Below are 22085 nucleotides of genomic sequence, written 5' to 3' on the forward strand. Positions count from 1 at the left end.
AGACATAGCACACAATTGTGCATAAGAAATAAATCTTGGGAATTTTGGGATTGACATGCAGATGCTTCTATATTTAAAACGGCTAACCAACAAGGACCTACGGTAGAGCACAGGGAACTCTGCTCAATATTCTGTAACAACCTAAATGGGAGAAGAATTTGAAAAAGAATAGATACATGTATATGTATAACTGAATCACTTTGCTGTACACCCGAAACTATCACAACATGGTTAATCAACTATAGTCCAATATAAAATAAAAAGTTTAAAAAAAAGAAACAAATCTTTGGAAATCCTTTGTAGTGTATATATCTCACATCTTCGTAAATCAATCATCTGTTGATGGGCATTCAGGTTGCTTCCATGTCTTGGCTATTGTAAATAATGCTGTGATGAACACTGGGGTGCATGTGTCTTTTTGAAATAGAGTTTTTGTCTTTTCTGGATATATGCCCAGGAGTGGGGTTGCTGGGTCGTATGGTAGTTCTATTTTTAGTTTTTTAAGGAACCTCCAGACTGTTCTCCATGGTGGTTGCACCAATTTACATTCCCACCAACAGTGTAGGAGGGTTCCCTTTGCTCCACACCCTCTCCAGCATTTATTATTTGTAGACTTTTTGATGATGGCCATTCTGACTGGTGTGAAGTGTGACTCATTGTGGTTCTGATTTGCATTTCTCTAATAATTAGTGACATTGAGAATCTTTTCATGTGCCTGTTGGCCATCTGAAGATGTGGTATATATATACAATGGAATATTACTCAGCCATAAAAAAGAATGAAATACTGCCATTTGCAGCAACATGGATGGACCTAGAGAATATCATTCTAAGTGAAGTAAGTCAGGCAGAGAAAGACAAATATTATATGATATCACTTATGTGTGGAATCTAAAAAAATAGCACAAATGAATCTACATACAAAACAGAAACAGACTCACAAACATAGAAAACAAACTTATGGTTACCAAAGGGAAAAGGAGGGGAGGAGGGATAAATTAGGAGTATGGGATTAACAGATACAAACTACTATATACAAAAAAATAGATAAGCAAGAAGGATTTACTGTATAATACAGGAAACTACATTCAATGTCTTATAATAATCTATAATGGGAAATCTGAAAAAAACATATGTATTATATATATATATATATATACACATATAACTGAATCACTTTACTGTAAACCTGAAACTAACACAATATTATAAATCAACTATACTTCAATTTTTAAAAAAAGGAAAAAGAGAGAAATAAATCCTGCCTTCAAGGAGCTTACAATCAAGCAGAAAGAATAAGACAAATGCACAACTGATGCTGAACCAAGATGATGGGTGTAGTTCAAGCTGGGCCTCTACACCTAAATCTTGCGCGTGCTCGGCTATTCCAAAAAAACCAGCTGATCCCAGAGACTTAGCTGGAAACAGCCAGTTCAATACCTTGGTAGTATGACTATAAAAAAATTCTGAAAAAGTTTTCTCACCTGCCCTCTGGGCAGCTGAACAGAATCTTAATACAGACAGAATACAGGATACAGAGTCTAGATATGATTTTACATGACTAGACAACAGTTTTTATTTCCTGGGTAAATGTGGAGTACAGTTGGATTTTTTTAAATTATCATATATAAGCTATTAAGTTTATCCACCAGCAGTAACTCCTATTTCTGGTTGAGTGTTCCTGCAAGAAAAATGTAATTAAACTTTGAAGATAGATTGCTCAAACTGTTAGTCCTGAAATTACATATTCATAGACACAAGAAGAGTCAATATAATACACTGGAAATATGAAGTATTTGGGTTAGTCACCAAACCTCCTTGTGCCTCATTTTTCTCATTTGTGAAATGGAGAGAGGATAATAATTCACAGGATGGTATAACAATAAAATGAGATGCCACGTGCAACAATAACTTTAAAACTCGTTATCATTATACATTATATGTTCTCGTTCAAGTTGCTGTATTCAACTACAGATGGTGGTCAGAAACATTTGTTCCTATGCACGAACTCTTGTTGGGTTTCATTCATTTCTTTATAACCATATGTGTACAGAATGCACAGGTTTGAAAATTTGTACCTCAGCATTCTTAAGCCTTTAAAGCTGCTTACAATTGAAAGTTTTTAATGTCCACCACTGAAGGGAATTTACACTGTATTTACGACCTGCACATAATCATTACCTTCCAATAAAAATGACTCATTAAATAAAAAGCTATTTTCACCCATGAGCTCTTAGGATATATTTGCTTACTAAAGGAAATCCAATAACCTCCCGCTCAGTATGTTCTGCATTTCTTACTACAGTTATTTGGGGTTCATATGTCTATTCAAGGTTTTCCGAATCTGAGTGACTCACAAACACTAAAAGAGAGAAAACAGTAACAAGAAACACACAAGCTAACAAAACCACACTCATTTTCCGAAGTGAGAGATGCTAGGTTCCATTTGAGAGGGACAGAGAACTTCTGATCTTTATTTGGCTTCTGGTGAGAAGCCAAAACATAGCAGGGTTGCTGTTTCCAACATCTTTATTAAGAATCCCACGTGCCAACTAGGAAAGATTCCCCTGCAACAGAGAGAAATCTTCTTGAAAGTGACAGGCCATCTACTCAAACCTGGGTACCAAGCTCTGTATGTTAACTGAGGATCTGAGGTTCCCAGAATGATGAACTATTTGCCCCAAAGCCAACACTACCTCTGTGTTACCCACACGGTTGCTTTCCCACTATAGCTCAGTCTGCCTGAAATCAGAACTGGTACTAGACAAAGCAGATGATTTAATTTTACTAAGGGCTGGAAATTCGACCTCACAGCTGGAGAAACTGCATTGGGTTTGATCAGAACAAAAGAAGGCAGAAACCTCTCCCTCCCACCTACCCCCACTAGTGGCCTGGCCAGCCAATTCCAGCAGAGAATATTCAACAGCCCAGCATTCACCCAGGGAAGCCAGAGGACCAGGATTGGGGGCGGGCATCACTGTGTTTAACAGACCCTGCCAGGAGCCACAGGGGGATCGTTGTGTTTGTTTGTGTTTTTCATAGCTCCCTAATATTTTATAACGACAATGCTGTTTCTCATTTTAATGCGTAGTGTTTTCATGTTGGGCTTATTTATCTTACCCCAAACAACATAATAATTGCAGAGTAGGAAACCACTTTGGGAAAAAGAGTGTTTGCATATGCTAATGATTTCATTTCAAGAGTTCCATGACTAAAAACTGAGCATGTGTGATTTAAGAAAAAAAAAAGTGTGCTTTCATCTTTGCTTCAAATGCTAGGTATGATGTTTTTAGGGCAGTATACAATAGAATGTAAAATAAGTTGTAAAATACCATAGAGGATGGTCACCCAAAATCTTCACAAGTGTAAAGTGAACATACAGTCAACTCCAGCGTAAGCCATTCTGGTAAAAGGTGATGTCTGCTTATGGCCAAGTCGGTAACTCCCCACCTCAGTAATAAATAAGGTTAACGATGACAACCTAAGACATCAAAAGCATCTTCGGAATCATGGAGACAGCTCTGAGCAAAACAGTGCACGTGCTTACAAGTCCTCAGTTCAAGGCTCAGTGGTACCACTGACCAGCTCTGGGGCTGTGGAAAAGTCACTTCATCTCAGTAAGTCTCATCTTCCTCAAATGTCAAAGCAGGGCACTGGGAGAAATGTGCTCCAAAGAATCATCAAAGAGTTTTTTAAAATCCAGTTCAATTATAATTTTAGCAGAAAGTGTATTAAATTACTCCAATTCTTTGAAAATTAGTAATTTAGGTACAGGGTGTGTACATGTTTATTTTATTAAACAGGACAGACACTTCCACTTTGCCTGCATGCATGCCTTATCTTCCCAACTAGAATAGAAGTCCTCCAAGCAAGGAACCAAGATCCACTCCCGGCAGTTAAGACATTACAACCTGCTCAGTTGGACACGTTTTAATACAATACATTTGATAAAAATGAAAGTACAGTTGCTGTGAAACAGTATCAGAAAAATAGACTCTAGAAGGAAGATGGGAAATAGTTGTATAATTAACAAGGGAAAAAGTTTTTCCTCTTATGACGTAGGCACGTTGGAGTTAAAGGAAATTTGAGATGGGATACATTTACATCAAGACTTTTGAGTCACTGGAAAATACTTTAAAACAGGATACTTCTGTGTTGAACAAATCTGCATTTACAATTGTGTCTTTTAAATTATACTCTTCCTACAGTTCACAGTGATTTTGTTAATCACAAAGAGTAGTTACAGAGTTTGTCTGTGGCAATCAACCGAGTTTGTGCCCCATTTTTCTTGCCTTCCTCCAAGTTGAAATAATAAGTTTCCACACCTAAAATCCCTTCAGGGCTTAATCCAGAGGCCATCTTCTTAGTGAGGCCTTCTTTGGAACTCTCCACCACCTGATTTTTCTGCTTAGCACTTAAACCCATCTAACATATTACATGTTATACTTATCTTGATTATTATCTCCTTCTCCATTAGAATGTTAAAAGGATAAGGATTTCTGTCCATTTGATTCGCTGGTCTAGCTTGCTGCCTAGAACAATGCTCGGCACATAGTAGGTGCTCAATATATATAATATATAATAACATACCATATATGAAAATACCAAATACATAACATATTATAACTTGTATAACATGTAATACTATATGACGTATATATTATAAATTATGTTGTTTTATATTATATATTTTATATTATAATTATATTTATATTATATACGGTATTATATATTATTATATTTAGTACATATTCTATTTCGCTAATATATGTTCATTATATTATATATTGCATGCCATAATATACAATGCCTATTTTAATGAATTGTTGAATACTGTAGATATTCCCCTTAAGCTCCTAGCAACAAAGGCACATAAGAAAATCGATGCACAGGGCAGCGGCAGGGGTGGGGGGGAGGCATGTTTCTAAGAGGACCCAAACATGTGGGCTCCAGGAACAGTGTGTGGTCAGGACAAGAGCAAGGGCTGAGAGTTAGATGATCTGAGTTGAAACCTTGGCTCTGCTACTTCCTAGCTTTGTGAAATTCAGCAAGTTATTCAACCTCTCTAAACTTCAGTTCCCACTCCCATAAATCTGGGGTCATAAGAGTCCTTGGCCCATAAGTTTAATGTGAGGACTGCATGAGTTCCAGTACATAAAACACCCTGCAGAGCATCTAGCAGATAACAAGCTCTCCAATAAAGTGCTAGATGATGGTGGTGATGATTCCAATGAGGAGGAGAACAAAGATGATTGTATTGTGACTAGGAGTGAAGATGGCAAAGTAAGTTCAGCAGACAAAATTCTCACAAAATCCTCAGCTCCTAGTCTCTCTTCTACCTCCCCCTGCATTTCTAGCCCATGAATTCATGCACAAACATTTGATAAACTAGCACTCAGATGTCAAGAAAGGAGAGGTGTTAAAAAGAGGTTTTGCCCACATCAATCAAAGACTATGAAGTGCTGGCACTTCTTCCCATGCAGTTCTTAGCAGTCCAGGGCCCAGAGAAACAGGAATCGCAACACCCTGACAAATCAGAGCTATGGGGAACTGTGTCTTTTTGTGTAACTGAGTTTTGTTAAGTAGCTTAGCATCTGCTCAGGTAGGCATCACAATTTTATGGGTTGTGTTTTGTTTTGCTTAGATTTTATTTGTTTGTTTCGACGAAAAATCTTTCCCAAATACATCGCAATTCTCTGCCCAGACCCTGTTTGTGCATCGCCAAGATCCACTCAATTCAGTCTGCTCCACTACTCTCCCACAGCCTCAATTGTTCACCAGCTTCCTGTGAGGAACCCCCAGGGCTACAGCAGGAGAAGGAGCTCCCTCACAGTAACGCAGGAATGCTGACCAGGCTGGACCCACAAAGTACTGGCTTTCCCACCAGCGGCCCAAGCATACCCAACGCAACCCAGAAGAGTTGGGGTGTTGATGCCCCCCACCTGGTGGCAGATCTGACCAATAAGAGGTCAAAAATGGGCAAGAGCCAAGAGAAAAATCGCTTGCCCTTCCCTCCAACTCCAGGCCAAATGGCCCAAGATGCAGAGGTTCTAAGTGGCCTCCCTGGAGACGGCAGGGTGACTGAGGAACAGGCTGGTTTTTGTTGTAAAGCTGTGACTAATTTAATAACACACCAATTTATATTTGGACTCCCTTCCTTCAGGCCTGGCTTCCTTCTTTCCCTCGCTCTTGTTCCCCTGGGATTGCACCCTTAATAAAACATTAGCATGTACTGTAATTTTTGCATTGGGCTCTGTTTTCTAGGGAATCTGGGCCTCTACAATGGTTGGGACTCTTCATTATAATGATCAGCTCTTATACTGTGTGGTAATGAAGTGATGGGCTCCCTTTGGGTCAGCCCTTAAGGAGATACTCAGGGCTGTTCATCCAGAAAGTGCCTGAGGTATAGTGATTAAGAGCTCAGACTGGTGCTGGCCTGCCTCATTCAAATCTCTGCTCTACCACAAGCTGTGAAACCCTGGACAAGTAATTTAAAATCAAGCATTTGTTTCCTCATCCATAGATGTTGATAAACAGAGTACCTACCTTACAGAATCCTTGTGAAAAGTAAATGAGTTAATACTTTTCAATGCCTGGCACATAATAAACACCAGTGGCAATGGGGGTTAGCCACTGATTTCTCTCCGTCTGATTAACAGGGTTATTCCTAGCTGTTGTTAGTATGCCTACCTACAGCAATCTGTCTGCTGTGCAGTTTCTAAAATACTGTAGGATTATACATCAAGAAGTCTAGCTTACTAGAACTGTGTGCAAAGTAAAATTAAAAAGCTCTAGGTAAAGGGCTTCCCTGGTGGCGCAGTGCAGGAAAGAAGAATCTGCCTGCCAGTGCAGAGGACACGGGTTCGAGCCCTGGTCCGGGAAGATCCCACAGGCCGCGGAGCATCTAGGTCCATGCGCCACAACTACTGAGCCTGCACTCTAGAGCCCGCGAGCCTCAACTACTGACACCCGCACACCTAAAGCCCATGCTCCGCAACAAGAGAAGCCACCGCAGTGAGAAGCCCACGCACCGCAATGAGAAGCCCACGCACCGCAGTGAAGGGTAGCCCCTGCTCGCCGCAACTAGAGAAAGCCCACACGCAGCAACAAAGACCCAACGCAGCCAGAAATAAATAAAATAAAATTAATTAATGAAAAGAAAAAGGTCTAGGTAAAAACCCAAGAGTTCATGTATAGCAGAACAAATTCATTCTAAAGATTATTTAGAAGGCCCCCAATAGCAATTTTTGCTTACACTCTGGTTCTTGAACATATTCTACCAATTATCAAGCTCCAATTTAGCTAATTATACATTTTTGAGTCATGTGGTACGACTGTGGAATATAGAATTCTGACTTAGCATTAACACCATTGGGTGTCTACACTATCCTAGCTGTGAAACATAGGAATTTAGTGACCATAAATGAAACTCTTACTCATTCCAATTCTGATTATTTGCCTTCTAGGATAAAACTACCTGACAGACAGATGGACGATGCCTGCACTTTTATTTTTTTATTTATTTATTTTCATAAATTTATTTACTTTATTTATTTATTTTTGGCTGCTTTGGGTCTTCATTGCTGCGCGTGGGCTTTCTCTAGTTGCGACGAGCGGGGGTTCCTCTTCGTTGTGGTGCGCGGGCTTCTCGTTGCAGTGGCTTCTCTTGTTGCGGAGCATGGGCTCTAGGTGTGCAGGCTTCAGTAGTTGTGGCATGCAGGCTCAGTAGTTGTGGCTTGCGGGCTCTAGAGCACAGGCTCAGTAATTGCGGCGCACAGGCTTAGCTGCTCCACGGCATGTGGGATCTTCCCGGACCAGGGCTCGAACCCGTGTCCCCTGCATTGGCAGGCGGATTCTTAACCACGGCGCCACCAGGGACACCCTGACACCTGCACTTTTAACAATCAGGACAATGTTTTATGAAATTGTCATCCAAAAGTTAATCACCGTGTTTTCAATTCAAGGCTCATTCAGTCTAATCATGTGGCAAATATTTCTTTAGAAGTATACTCAAGGTGTGAGAAAGATATGTATAAGTCTACCCAGGTTCAGGGAAAGATGCTGATATGCATGGGAACAGGGGACAGACAAACATGGAAGAAAACCTTAACCCTGCTTTGTATCACCACAGCCTCATTCCAGATCTCAGGGCCTCATGCTGGCTCAATATGATGTGATATCTATTGAATAGAATTCCCTGTTGAAGCTGACCTCAAGTCAATGTTTATTTTTAAAAATAACAGGGCTTTATCAAGGTTCCAGAAACATCTTACCAATGCCAGCAGCCCATGGGGATGGAAATTACCGATTGTGAGATGTGCTACTGATATGTACGATATAATAGCAATAAATTAGATTATCAGAAAACACTTTCATAATAATGTTGAAATTCTGATTAAGTGAAACCCCTAATGGTTTAGGGGAAACCTCAAAGTCACGCTTTTAGGATACAGATAATGAGTCAAAGCAAAAGAACTCTGTGACTGTCATTAGGACAGCTCTCAAAGACCCTTTTTCCTTGGCTTCCAGATCCTAGTGTATACTTCCTAGTGAATTCCCAAATAGGTGTTATAAAAGAGAGCGGGCCCAAGGAACAATGCATTTCTCTCACCAGCCAACCACTCAGAAAAGGCAGTGAGCTCAAACCTCTGTACTTTTTGAACTTGCAGACTTCTTACTCTTCAAGTGCTGCTTTGGCTACATACTTCCAGGGCACCTCCTTGAGATACTTGGACATATCAGGGAGCCAGATCCACTCACATGCAACCGTGATCTTATGTCCTTTGCACAGTTTTGTCTGTTGGCTCAATAATACATGAGAGTGACAAAAACTGTAAACCTGGTCTAGGGGTCGGCAGTCTGCAAATCAGGCCTAGCCTTTGTGGCCTGGCCCAGCTCAGTCCCTCCCTCCAATGATCTTGAAGACTTAACTTCTTTCAGAAAAATGTTCATTTACCAACACTCCTAGGGAGATGCACATTTAATATGAAGCTATCAAAGTCAAAGGTTCCAAGCCCCATAGAGGACCCTAGCAATGGTTCACAGGGTTACACATTTCTATAAATTTTGCAAAAGTAATATACCTAAACCACAATCATTTAAAACTTCTTTCTCTTTCCCCTCAACTTCTCCTCTATTATATTCTGCATCACCAGATAAAGTAGTTGTAAGCATCTGAGGGATCTAAGGGAGAATGAGTTGAAGATACATTAGGTTTGCATTTAGTGGCATATATTTATGTGGTTCACCATCAATTCCATGTATTGACAAATTGTCATTAGCTGTCCAGTGTAGGAATGGCTTCCCAAAACCCTTCTACTACCCATTGTACCGAGACACCCAGCATTGTAGCATGGAAGTGAAGGGAAAGAACTTGTATCACCACATGACCATATCCTGGGATGCCCAGCACTAGAATTATGGCCATTGGGAAGGAGAAACTAGGTACAAAATGTACAGAGCCAGGAGCTAGTCTGTGGAAAATTCCCCAATCATTAGACATGTAAACTTGTAATTAGAAGATTTGGTTCCTGCCTATAGAGTCAAAATTAAAGTTTTGCAGCAAAGTTCTCTACTGAAATGCAGCATAAGTGCACCATGAGTTCTTTCTTTTTGTGGATTAGATTCTCAGACATGGAAATTACTAGACGTTTTTTGTTTACAGAGCACAGACCTGTAGCAGTTATTATTAAGAGCAAGTAGATCTGCAACAACTCATATGAGAAATAAACTTGATAGAGATGTTTTCAACTTTGACACCGATGGAGAGAATACTCATATAGCACTACCAATAACAAGCTGTGACTCTAGAGAAACATTTCTAAACTCTCAGTGAAAAAACAAACTTCAATCAACCACATTGGAGGAAAAATAACCTTTCTGCACTTTTTATAGAAACAATTACAAGATTATTATCCTATAAGAGGCAATCAAAGAAAAAAGGCAACCAAAAAATGCAGGGGAAAAAAGTATTAGAAAGATGTGTTAGACAATCAATCAACACAATATTATATTTTTCCTGAGCTTTGTGATATTTGTGTTTGTTGGCTTTCAAACTCATGAGTTACTGTGATTTCTTTCCTCATTCTAAACAAATACAAAGATTTTGTAGTCATACTTTTTATAATTTTTCTCAAAGCAGGCACACCAAATTGCATGAGCTTTAAGCCTCACAAAACCTCGATCCATTTCTGGGGTTATGCATTCCTTGACAATTAAGCCTTGCTTATATATCATCATCCACTGACTTGAATGCCCTGGTTATCTCTCAGACTGTCTTGTCTCTAACTGGAATTTGTAAAAATCATCCCACAGTGCCAAAGGGTGATGCTAAGGCCGCAGTGAACATGATGAATGGCCAACACAAGGCACTCACTTAACGTTTTGTCACTTATGTATCCCACGGTTTGCAATTACATGCTTTTCTGTCTCTACTACCTATCCCTGACTTAATCATCTACGCATCTTCTTCAGCGCAAAGCACTGTGCCTGCAGGGAATCTGTGCACGATAACTGTGGCAAGTAGAGAAGGAAGAGGTGGAAGATGAGGAAAAAAGGGAGCAGAGAAGCAGCGAGAGCAAAGAGGCAGACTTTTAAGAATGTGGAGAAAAACTGAAAATGGTTTAAGCTCTATATTATAGATCTTGGGGCTAAACCACAAAGCCCTTATGTTTTTACCATAATGTGTTTGTGTTTGTGTGTGTGTGTGTGTATGCTGGTGTGTGTGTACCTCAAATTCTTATCTTAATTCCTTCAACATTTATTCACTTTTTGACTCAAAACATTTCCTATTTAATATATTATTTTTACTTGGTACTATTCTCACTAGCATGCTGCTTTTTAAAAGCAACTCGAATACTAACTATGTTATGTAAATGAAAATCGGTGAATTTAATCACAAAGAGTGTGGCCCTAGAGGAGCTACTAAGTCCTCCAATGTCCAATGGGAAAATTTGGAGAGTCCTATTATATTCAATCATTTGTATACCAGTGCCCAGAATTTAATATAAGTTGAATTGAATCCCACACACAACTCTTTGTAGATTCTGTTTTTCAATAAGACATGCGTTCATAAAAACTGGCAAGCTAAAACTACAGGCTGCAGCCCATTTTCATTTTCATTTCATTTTCTTTTCAGTGAAACACTGTGAATGTAGAGGCATCACATAAATATTTATCAAACTCTATAAACCTTCCAAATGTAATGATAAATGAAAGTATCCTTCAACATGCATATAAAACACCCGCCAAAAAAACATTTTTAGAAGACTGAAATGAGACGCAAGCTATCCGAAGTCACCGAAGGCAATAAATTTATCCCACTACCTTCTGGAGAGTCACTAATACATGAAGAAAGCATTTGATTGTTTTTGTAACCTCTGCTTACTAGGCCTCTGAAATTTCATTCTTTGTTAACTGAAGAAGTAAATATAATTCAGTATCACTTGGCACTGAGGAAATCATGACCCTGACATGGAGGGCCAGGTAAGCCATGGGAAACTTCTATTATTAAAATATAAAAGGAAGACTGATTTCAGAGAAAAGACCACACAAGTTTCTAGGTTGTTGGCTTGCCACCCTATTTGGATTTCGTCTTTATGCTGGTCACTAGTTTTATCATTTACTGGTTACCTAGGGGCAATAGCGGCTCAAAGTTGATATACAAGGCAGGCATAATTACAGATTCGAACCAACAGTCTTCTATTAAAACCTAAACTGCCTTCAGCCAACAGTTAAGAAAAAAAGGTCAAGAAGAAGGCACGTGCTGAAAAGAGTAATAAAAACATGCTCTTCTTTATTTTCCAGAAGCTTCTAAACTTCTCTCTGGCCTGATTTACATGACAACTACTACGTTCATCTGAATGTTATGGAGTGTTCAGGGCTCCTCCGGGAACATTATATTTCTCTCAAATAATTATGATCAAGAAGTCTAGAGCTAAGGTTAAAAATCCAGAGCCGAGAAAAGTTTCTGCTATCACTTGATCATAACTTCATTCCTCTCCTTTACTTGCTCTGGTCCCAGGGGCAAATTTTGAGCCAAAATGCAGTGAGTCTCTTTTGACCTAGATGGGTGGAGACAAAAATATCATCTTGAAAAAAGAATAAGGATGGGGAACACCATTTAGTATGGAATTATCATGAATTGCACCAAAGCCACCGAATAGCATCTGCCTTACACCTCAAATTGTCAAAAAGGAATTTAACAGGCAAGTTTGGGGAGAAGAAACTGGAAAGATTAACAGCCAACCGTAAGATAAAATATGATTTCTGGTGCCTCTGACTATCAGAAAAGGGAAGCTTATATTTTATGACATTATGCAAGAAACATGATCCTATGGATATTACCCACCATTTTAAATATCTGTGTTGGGACATCCGATTTCTGCAATGACAAAAGCTTCTCAAATTTCTAACAATACAAATTTTCCCGTTCTTGATTTTAATTCACCCACTCTTAACTCTCTAAAGATTAGTCTGCAGATAAAAGAGTATTTGACTCAGCGCTGGCAGCCAGTAAACATTCTTCAGTTGAACTAAATAAATAAAAGCTCTATGTATTTATTCTTTCCCTGGCCACCAGTTGAAATGAATCCTTCTCCCTATAGAAGATCAAGTACAGCATCTCAACACTGGAGAGCTTGAAAGATCCTGGTCCCACTATAGAAGGCCCAGGTCTGATACCTGTAGCTCTCTGTGTCACCACTGCCTGGCCCAGTGCCTTCCACAAAGGTAGGGTCCAAATAACGTTAAGTTATGAAGACAGTAGTGAGAGCTGTCACATGCTATGTTAGGCTGTATTATTATTCAGTAATTATTATTATTAATTATTCAGTAATTATTCATTCCTCTTCCTCCCTCCCTCTGTAAGAGAAGTATTACTCTCTACCCCACATCAATATTGAACTTGGCCCCAAGACCTTCTTTGGCCAATGGAATGTGGGCCAGTCTTGAGCAGAGGCTTTAAGAGGCACCACAAGCTTCCATCAGCCTCTTGCACTCCTGATCTGACTTTGAGAACACTACATCCCAGACAGTGAGTACTCCCTTCAGCCTGGGTCCTGAAGTAGGAAAGACATGTAGAACAGATCGTAACTCAATCTACAGCTTGCAACAACTTCAACTGTCTTCCCAGACTTAAGAGCAAGAAGAAAAAAATGTCTGCTTTTATAAGCCACTGAAATGTTGTGATTGTTTGTCATGCAGTAATAATACAGAAAAAATCTGACTAATACATATGCTTAGCAAGGTTGTTACGGCACACTGCAGTGGAAAAGAGGGGAACTGACATGAGATTTTGGAGTCCATTGCACTAGAGCACCAACTCCAGTTCTAACAACTTCCAGATGCCTGACCCTGTTTGGGCAAACCTCACTGAACCTCACCGTGCTGGATTACTGTGACAACTAGAAAGTACCCACAAAGCACCTAGCATAGTGCTTACCACACAATAGGTACTTGATCAATGGAAGAAATAATATAATTAGTAATAACAGATGGTAAAATATCTTCCTAATTATCCATGATTAATGTGCTAAACTGGAAATTGTTTATCTGGATTAAATACTTCTTTAACACCAGGTAAATAAAACAGTGAAGTGATTGCTCAAGTTTGCAGTTTACAAAAGAATCTAATAGAAAAATCACTGTTTAAAATGTACAGTGTGTTCTGTATAAACCTTCTAAAACTTCTGAGTAGTCAAGAATATGCATTCCTATTATGTCAAAGAATAAGAATGCACTCTTTGTGAAGGAAAAAAAAGATTAAATTGCATCTTCCAGACTGGTCATTTAAATTGTCGTCAAATCCACTGTAGTTGGGGGCCCCTCAGTTAATCCATTTACTGTGAACATTATTAAACGTTTATTAAATGCCCGTGCATGGTAAAGAATTTCAAAGGTATGGTTTTGTTCACTGAGCTCCAAAAAGGTCAAGAACATAAAACTACTAAATGGATCGACTAATCCCAGCATAAGCTGTCTCACAAAACAGGAGCACTGCAATTACTGAAGCACAGAAATAGATTTTGATCCATTGGGAAGGCATTCAGAAAACTATCACCACTAATGAATAACAGAAAATTTATTTGGATTGGAAAACTTGACTAGAAAAGAAATTTATCTAAAATATGAGCTCAATTCCCTGCCTTTCCAAAGAATAAGGAACAGGATTTTACAGAAAAGATATAATCTGATAGACACCCTCTAAGTAGCCCAGGTAAATTTAGGGTGGTGTTTCTGAACCACACACAGAAGGACCGCTTGGAGTGCTTGAATGAAGATCCCTCAGCTCCTGCCCCAGACCAACTGAATCAGAATCTTTGGGAATCAGGCCTGGGGATCTGCATTGCTGACAAACTCTCCAGTTGATTCATGTGCATGCATAAGTTTAGACCCATTAAACAAGGCAAGCCATGACAGACAGAACCTTTGCCGGATGACTTAAGGTTCTTGAAAGACGAAAACCCAAACAACTTTAGGCCGTTTTATTATGCCCAAGGGGTCAAATGAAACAACAGAGTCCGAACTTAAGACCCAGTAACAGCTGTAGGGCTAAAGAGCCACTCATTCTACCAGCAGCTCCAGCCATGATTTTTAGAGCTTGGAGGCAAAGAGCTGATTGATCATTCAACAGTAGCGCAAACCCAATAGCGCCATGGTGATGGCTTCTCTTGTTGGACATACATTTGCCAAACTTCCCCCTACCCCTAGCATCCCTGTGGCACAAGTCCAGGCAATCATTCCTCATCAGCTTTTTGGGCTGGGATGTTAAAATCTGCAAGAAGTGAGACAGAAGGAAGATGGTTACGAATACTACCATATGGAAATTCTAATCTTCATAAAAATGTCAACATTAAGTTGAAACTTTTTTCCTATAACCTAGAGAAAAAGATATTTTACTTCCTAAAAGAGGGAAACAAAATGAAATAAAAAGGAGGAAAAGATTGGGATTGACCTATATACACTAATATGTATAAAACAGATAACTAATAAGAACCTGCTGTATAAAAAAATAAAATAAAATAAAATTTGAAAAAAAAGGAGGAAAAGAAATAGTCACTACGGTTTTAAAAATGAATAATTCTCTAGGAAAGTAAATCAGAAACATGGGTAATGAGTGCAAAGAAAAGAGCACTGAGTTAGGACTGAGGAGAGCTGGTTCTAGATCTAAATCCTCTAATGGGTATGTGGGTTGGCACAACGCACTTAGCTATTTGTTACCCCAAGGGAGTTGATGTCATAAGAAAAGAGATTTTTAAGTCACAAAGCAATGCCAAAATGAAAGTGGCATTATTATCACTCATGGCAAAATTTATTTTATATTATCCAGAATATAAGGGAACAATGCAAAGTAGGGAGTTATTTTTACAACAGAGGCAAAAGACTCTTGGAGTCAAAAACACTAAATTGAAAACAGACATGCACCCCAATGCTCATAGCAGCACTATTTACAATAGCCAAGACATGGAAGCAACGTAAATGTCCATAGACAGATGAACGGATAAAGAAGATGTGGGGTGTATATATATGTATGCATACACACACACACACACAATGGAATATTGCTCAGCCATAAAACAGAATGAAATAATGCCATTTGCAGCAACATGGATGGACTTAGAGATTATCATACTAAGTGAAGTAAGTCAGACAAAGACAAATATCATATGATATCACATATATGTGAAATCTAAAGAAAAACACAAATCAACTTATTTGCAAAACAGAAACAGACTCATAGACATAGGAAACAAACTTATGGTTACCAAAGGGGAAAGGGAGTAGGGATAAATTAGGAGTTTGGGATTAACAGATACACACTATTATATATAAAGTAGATAAACAACAAGGACCTACTGTATAGAACAGGGAACTATACTCAATATCTTCAAATAACCTATAATGCAAAAGGATCTGAAAAGGAATATGTATATATGTACACACATATATACATACACATATATACATACACACACACATATATATATAACTGAATTGCTTTGCTGTACACCTGAAACTAATACAACATTATAATCAACTATACTTCAATAAAAATAATTTCTATCTATGTAAAGAATTATAAAAGCAGCTACATCATCAGATGACTATACACACATTTTCTGAAATAACACCCAAGATGAGAACAAAACAGCACGGTACAAACATGGAAAATATAGGCCACTCTCACCAAATTGCATCAAGCTACACCAAGAGGAAACTAATGAAAACAACTCATTGTGACTTGATGTAGTCATGAAGGTTGCAGTTGTTAATGATTCAGCCTGACACCTTCCTGTTGACCTACCTACCTACATCCACCTGAGCCCCAAAGGTAAGCTTCTCACACTGAAGAGCCACACAAACAATGGGACTGCGAGGAAGAAGGAAGGTGATTAATGGCTGGTGCCATCAGTCAACGAGCCCAGGATTGTAAGGACTTTGAAACCCATTTAACACTTTATTGCCTTACAGATTTTAGATCAACACCAAATTCATGTGTCTCTAGGAACATGCAAGGAAGCCCATACTTGTCTTTAGATGGGAGACAGCAGTGTATGCTGCAGTTACTCAGAGCTAAACTTGAAACCTGGCTCCAAGTTATGTATCTTCTCTAACATCAGTTCATGAGTTGATGAGTATTAGTTCTGGAGGGGCTGTTGGGAGAATTAAATAAGACCCAACTATAAAACCCTTCATATGGTGTGTTGCCTATTGCAAGTACTCAATGAAGTCCTTATTATTAACAGTAAAGTATTAGCATAGAATAGACACCCAGTAAAGGTTACTACTTTTTCTTTCTCATTTTGTATTTCAAAGGTAAAAATATATTCTAATCAAATGACAAGTTATATATAATAAGATAGAGTATATGGCTACATCAGAACCCAATTTTCTTGACATTTACCTTTTCCTTCATCATGGCTATGGAGATCAATTTTACAATTTACACTAGCCAAAATGAGAAACCATTCATACAAAAAATTTACAATTTACAGTTTAAATTTTTGACAGTATACACAGTTTTGTAACTCCTATCCAATATTTAATACTTTCTCAAACCCTTTTTCTAGTATAATTAAAGCACAACTAGTATGCCTATGATGACACCTTCCCACTATCTGTTTTCTTCATCATCATCATCATCATCATCATCATCATCATCATCATTACTGGGAACAAAACACCCTGTGAGTGTTGTAGAAAATGATTTACTGGATACAAATGTGCCCCCAAACTGTAAAGTGCTAATAGTACCATTCACACAGGAATAGAGAAGACACAGCCCCTGTCTTGAGATGTGTACAATCTAGAGAAGACTAGAAAAAGGCACTGTGTTGATCAAGGAACACACACACACACACACACAAACACACACACACACACACAAGCAGGTGTCCAAGCACCTGTACATTTAAAGGCAAATAATGACAATAATAAGAATAGAAATAAAATCTATATCTGTGTCTATGACAGTGTATAAATAAACAGGTAGGGGACAACGAAAATATTGGGACTATTTTGTCCCATATTTTAAAGTGTTTCTGTAAAAGGTAAATCCTTACAGATAAAATCTTAAGACCATTTTTTTTAATAAATAAAAGCCACAACATGCCTCCTCTATTCTATCATGAAAACATTTGTAGAAGGTTGCCTCCATGCATTAATGGGGCCGATACAGTGCAAATGCCTGTCATTCAAGGGCCAGATGTGCCTGGGAAACACAAGAGACCAAGCAACTAATGCAATATCACTTTAGAAAAGCCTTATTATAAAGGGAAAGACTGGTATATAAGATCCATTTGAAAATCCATTTCACACTTCTAATTTAAAGCCAATTCAAACGTAATTTACTTTATCAGGGCGCTTAATTTAGTGAAGGTCAGAAGTGCACTCAACAGAGGTGACAATTATTTACACGTATTGAAAGATAACCTGGTGACGGCAATGCTGAACCAGAAAAACAAAAACCAGGGACTCCCACGGAAAACCACTGGCTATCACTGTATAAACAGGTCTTCTTACAAGTCAATGCATTCTAAGGAAAAGCTTTTACTTGCATCACCGCTGCAGCAAATGCAACCTCACTTGTCATTCCATTTGAGTGCAAGAATAGCCATTCACTTTTCCAATGTTGACAATTCATGAGAAGAGAAACAACAATTCTGGCACAAGATATGAAACTTACCACTCTCGTCATCTATGTTGAACCTTCCAAGACCACTGCCATCCCTGATGGAGTACTGGATCTCTCCATCCCTCCCGGAGTCCTCATCATGGGCGGTAACCTGCAGCACGCTTGTTCCAATCCGTGAGTTTTCTTTTACAGATCCAACAACAGCAAAGTCTGGGAAATAGGGAGTATGGAGGTTTTCATTGACGTCCACCACTTCCACCTCAACAAAGGAAACGGATGACAGAGAGACAGGCCGCCCTTTGTCTTTAGCCCGAACGGTGAGGTTATAGAACTGTTGCTTTTCATAGTCGAGCTCTTTGCTCAGGCGGATGGTGCCGCTTGCTTTATCTATTTCAAATCTCCCATTATAATCATTGATCAAAGAATAGCGCACTTGACTCCCCAGTCCCAGATCTGGGTCATGGGTCTCCAGCCAAGCAATGACAGTGCCAATGGGGAGGTCTTCAAGAACCTTCACACTATAGCTACTGGGAATGAAAGCTGGGGAGCAGTCATTGACATCGTCCAAGAAAACCTTCAGGGTGACAACGGAAAACAGCTGCTGGCCACTTTCTGCCTTGTCTCTGGCTTCTATTTTTAAAGAGTAGTTTGCTTTGGATTCCCGGTCCAATTGATCAGCTACATACACGATTCCAGTGGAGCTATTGACGGCAAACTGCTGTGTATCTGTCAAGACTGAGTAAGTCACTTCACCATTAGAACCCAAGTCTTTGTCTCTGGCTTCCACTTGAATAATCTCAGTGCCGATACTTGAACTTTCAAGAATGTTAACTGAGTAACTGTCTTGAAGAAAAATCGGGCTATTGTCATTAGCATCTTCCACATTGATGGTAAGCAACCTCCACGAGGACTTTTGTGGATTACCTAAGTCGTAGATAGTGATATTTAGGAGATAGAGGTCTCTGTGTTCTCGATCCATGGGCATAAGGACTTGAAGCTGCCCGGTCTCCATATCAATATTAAAACAACTATCCGTATTCCCATCGGATATTGTAAATAGCACCTTTCCATTGAAGCCAGAGTCAGCATCATAGGCTTTAATCTTCAGGATGTTAGCACCAACGGGCAGATTCTCCTTCACGGCCACATCAGAAGGAAATGACTTGTCAAAATGTGGCCCCTGCCTATTAATTGAATAAAAGTCAAGAAATCCATCTTCCAGATTCAGCTTCCCATTTGCTTTGGCCTTAATGAGTAGTTTCTCTGCAAGCTTCTGAGCCACGCGAGTTTCTCGGCAATTGAAGCTCTTCGAAGACACCTTCCCGTGCAGGACTGAAATGTTAACAGACATAGGGTCCGCAAAATTCTCCCCATCGGTGGCTGTAATCCTAAGGGCAAAATTTCCATTTTTAATGCCAGGATTCATCAGTGACTTTTTAAGCTGCAAAACACCAGAGTCTGGGTTTAAATAAAAGAAACCAAGTTCATTTCCAGAGATGATTTTGTACTTTACAAGTTCCAGTTCATCGATATCGATCGCTGAGACAGCTGTGATATGGCCCCCAACTGGAAAGTCATAGGAAATAATTCCCTGGCAAGCCACTTTTTCAAAGAGAGGGCTGTTGTCATTGACATTTCCTATTCGAATAGTCACATTGACCTCACTTTCATGGCGGTATGGCGAACCCCAGTCAGAGGCTCTGACGATGAACCTGTATATTTCTGGCGAGGATTCAAAATCCAATTCTTCAGTTGTGCTAATAACACCTGTAAACTGGTTAATGGCAAATGGCAACATATTCAAGCTTGCAATACTATAGGTGATGTACCCATTTTCTCCTTTATCCTTATCAGAAGCTGAAACTGTCAAAACGCTTGTTCCTGCTGGAACACTTTCATTCACAAAAGCATCATACACTGGCTGCTGAAATTCTGGGGTGTGATCATTCGCATCTTCTATGCTGATGGTGACTTGTGCTTTTAGATCTCCTTCTTTATTTGTCACCCCCAGTTTATAAACCTCCTTCTTAATGGTATTCAGTGGCTGTGCTGTGACGATCAGACCTGACCGAGGATTAATTTTGAAGTACTGTGCATCCCCTCCAGGGGATAATTTGTATTCCACATCTAGAGGTTCGGGACTTAATTTTACTATAGTAACCACGACACCAGGAGGGGAAAATTCACTAATGCTCACATCGTACGTTTCTTTTTCAAACCTAACTGGGACAGTGTCTCTTTTGGGGTTGGCAATGTGGACTATCTTTACTGCTGAAAATTTCTGAGGTGACCCCTTGTCTTTGGCTTGAAGAGTGAGATTGTAGCCATAGGGAAAGCTCCCCCAGTCAACCTGCTTCTTCTCCTTAATCCTGTACTCATTCATCCACTTTCCTTCCTTAGCCAGGAAGAACTGATCTAAAGGATCCCCAGCCACAATGGAAACAGACTCAATCTCTCCATTGGCTCCTTCATCTAGGTCATCCACTGTCACCAGCGCATATATGGGCTCTTTGTCCAGTGAGAAAGGAACATGAGTGACCACGTGGAGAGTTGGGGCGTGCTCATTTATTCGTTCAACGTGAACGTAAAGCTTTGCAGTACTGCTCACTCCATTGTTTCCATAGAGCTTCATCCCCCGGTCCACAGCCAAAATTTCCAGATCGTACCTATTCTTTTCATCATAATTTAATCGTCCACTTAAAGAGATGACACCACTCGTGGGGTGAACTGAAAAGAGATCAACTTTGTTCTTAAAGTAATAGTAGAATTCTCCATTGGAACCGATATCTGCATCTGTTGCTGTCACCTGGGCAACGCTAGTCCTTAAAGGTGTGCTTTCTGCGATTGTAACAGAGTAGGTTGTGGGTGAAAATAAGGGCCTCAGATCATTCATGTCTAAAACCTGTATGCTCACTTTAGTCCATGCTTCCAAATCTTCTCCTCGAACAGAACCTTTTACTATCAATAAATAATTGTCCTGAATTTCCCTATTCAATATGGCAGAATTGCCACCTTTAGTTCTTATTCTGAGAAAACAGAAATCTGCAATGATGACTTCCTCTGCTTTGAAAAAGCCTTCTTCATCTCCAGACACTATTCTGTATTTGATATCCCAGGACAGATCTATTAAGGTGATGCCCATTCTACTCTGGCTGTTGACGTAGGTCCTTGCTGCCGAGTTCTCATACACGGTAGCATTATAAATGGAATGTGTGAAGTGGAAACCAAGGGGCCCGGTCCCCGGCAGCCCCTGAGAGACAGTGGCCAAAAGCTTGAGAAGCAGGAGAATGAGGCAAGAGGGAGGCCGTGTACCTACACGGTATCCCATAGTTATATCCATCACATCATACTTCCATCCTGGAGGGGGAAAAAGAGAGAGAGAAAAGATAAATTAACCTAGAGGAACACGGGAGAAGGAACAGGAAATAACTGTTATGAAAGAGTGCTTTTTAAAAACTTTATTATAAAATCTTTTTACTAAAGCATCAATATGTGAAAAAAAATTAGAATCCTTACCACTACTAGATGACAAGGATTTCAAAACCACTAGGATTTAAATTTATCTTATTTGATTTTTTTTAAATGACACTTTTACACTGCTGATAGCATTGTTCATTGGTAGAAGATTTCTTGTATTCTGAAGGTCAATTTAGAAATATGTTCTGGAGGCCTTAAAAAGTGCATTTACCTCTGACATAAAATTACCTTCTAGGCAATTATCCTATAGAAATAATTAGACAATTGTACATTTAGAGCACAGTTTAAAATACAAAAGATTGAAAGGATATTAACTGCTTATCAATAGAGAAGCAATTAATTTGTGGCACATTTCATAAAACAAAATACTATGAAGCCATTAAAAATAATAATAAAAAGATGTATATTTTCCGATGAAGTAAGATGTAATGCTAAATTAAAAAAAATCATAAAACAGTATGTATATATGATATCAT

General features: G+C 39.2%; 1 protein-coding gene across 2 annotated transcripts in view; it reads right to left on the reverse strand.

The window, feature by feature from the left end:
- The window catches only part of FAT3 (FAT atypical cadherin 3), a 559291-nt gene extending 537819 nt beyond the window's left edge, over positions 1-21472 (reverse strand). For both annotated transcript variants that reach the window (XM_068555275.1, XM_068555274.1), the window contains exon 1: positions 18184-21472. In XM_068555275.1, the coding sequence (XP_068411376.1) occupies positions 18184-21472 (3289 nt within the window). The remainder of the gene's footprint in view (positions 1-18183) is intronic.
- Positions 21473-22085: the final 613 nt, after the last annotated feature.

The sequence above is a fragment of the Eschrichtius robustus genome, chromosome 11 (genome assembly GCF_028021215.1).
Source record: "Eschrichtius robustus isolate mEscRob2 chromosome 11, mEscRob2.pri, whole genome shotgun sequence".
NCBI lineage: Eukaryota > Metazoa > Chordata > Mammalia > Artiodactyla > Eschrichtiidae > Eschrichtius > Eschrichtius robustus.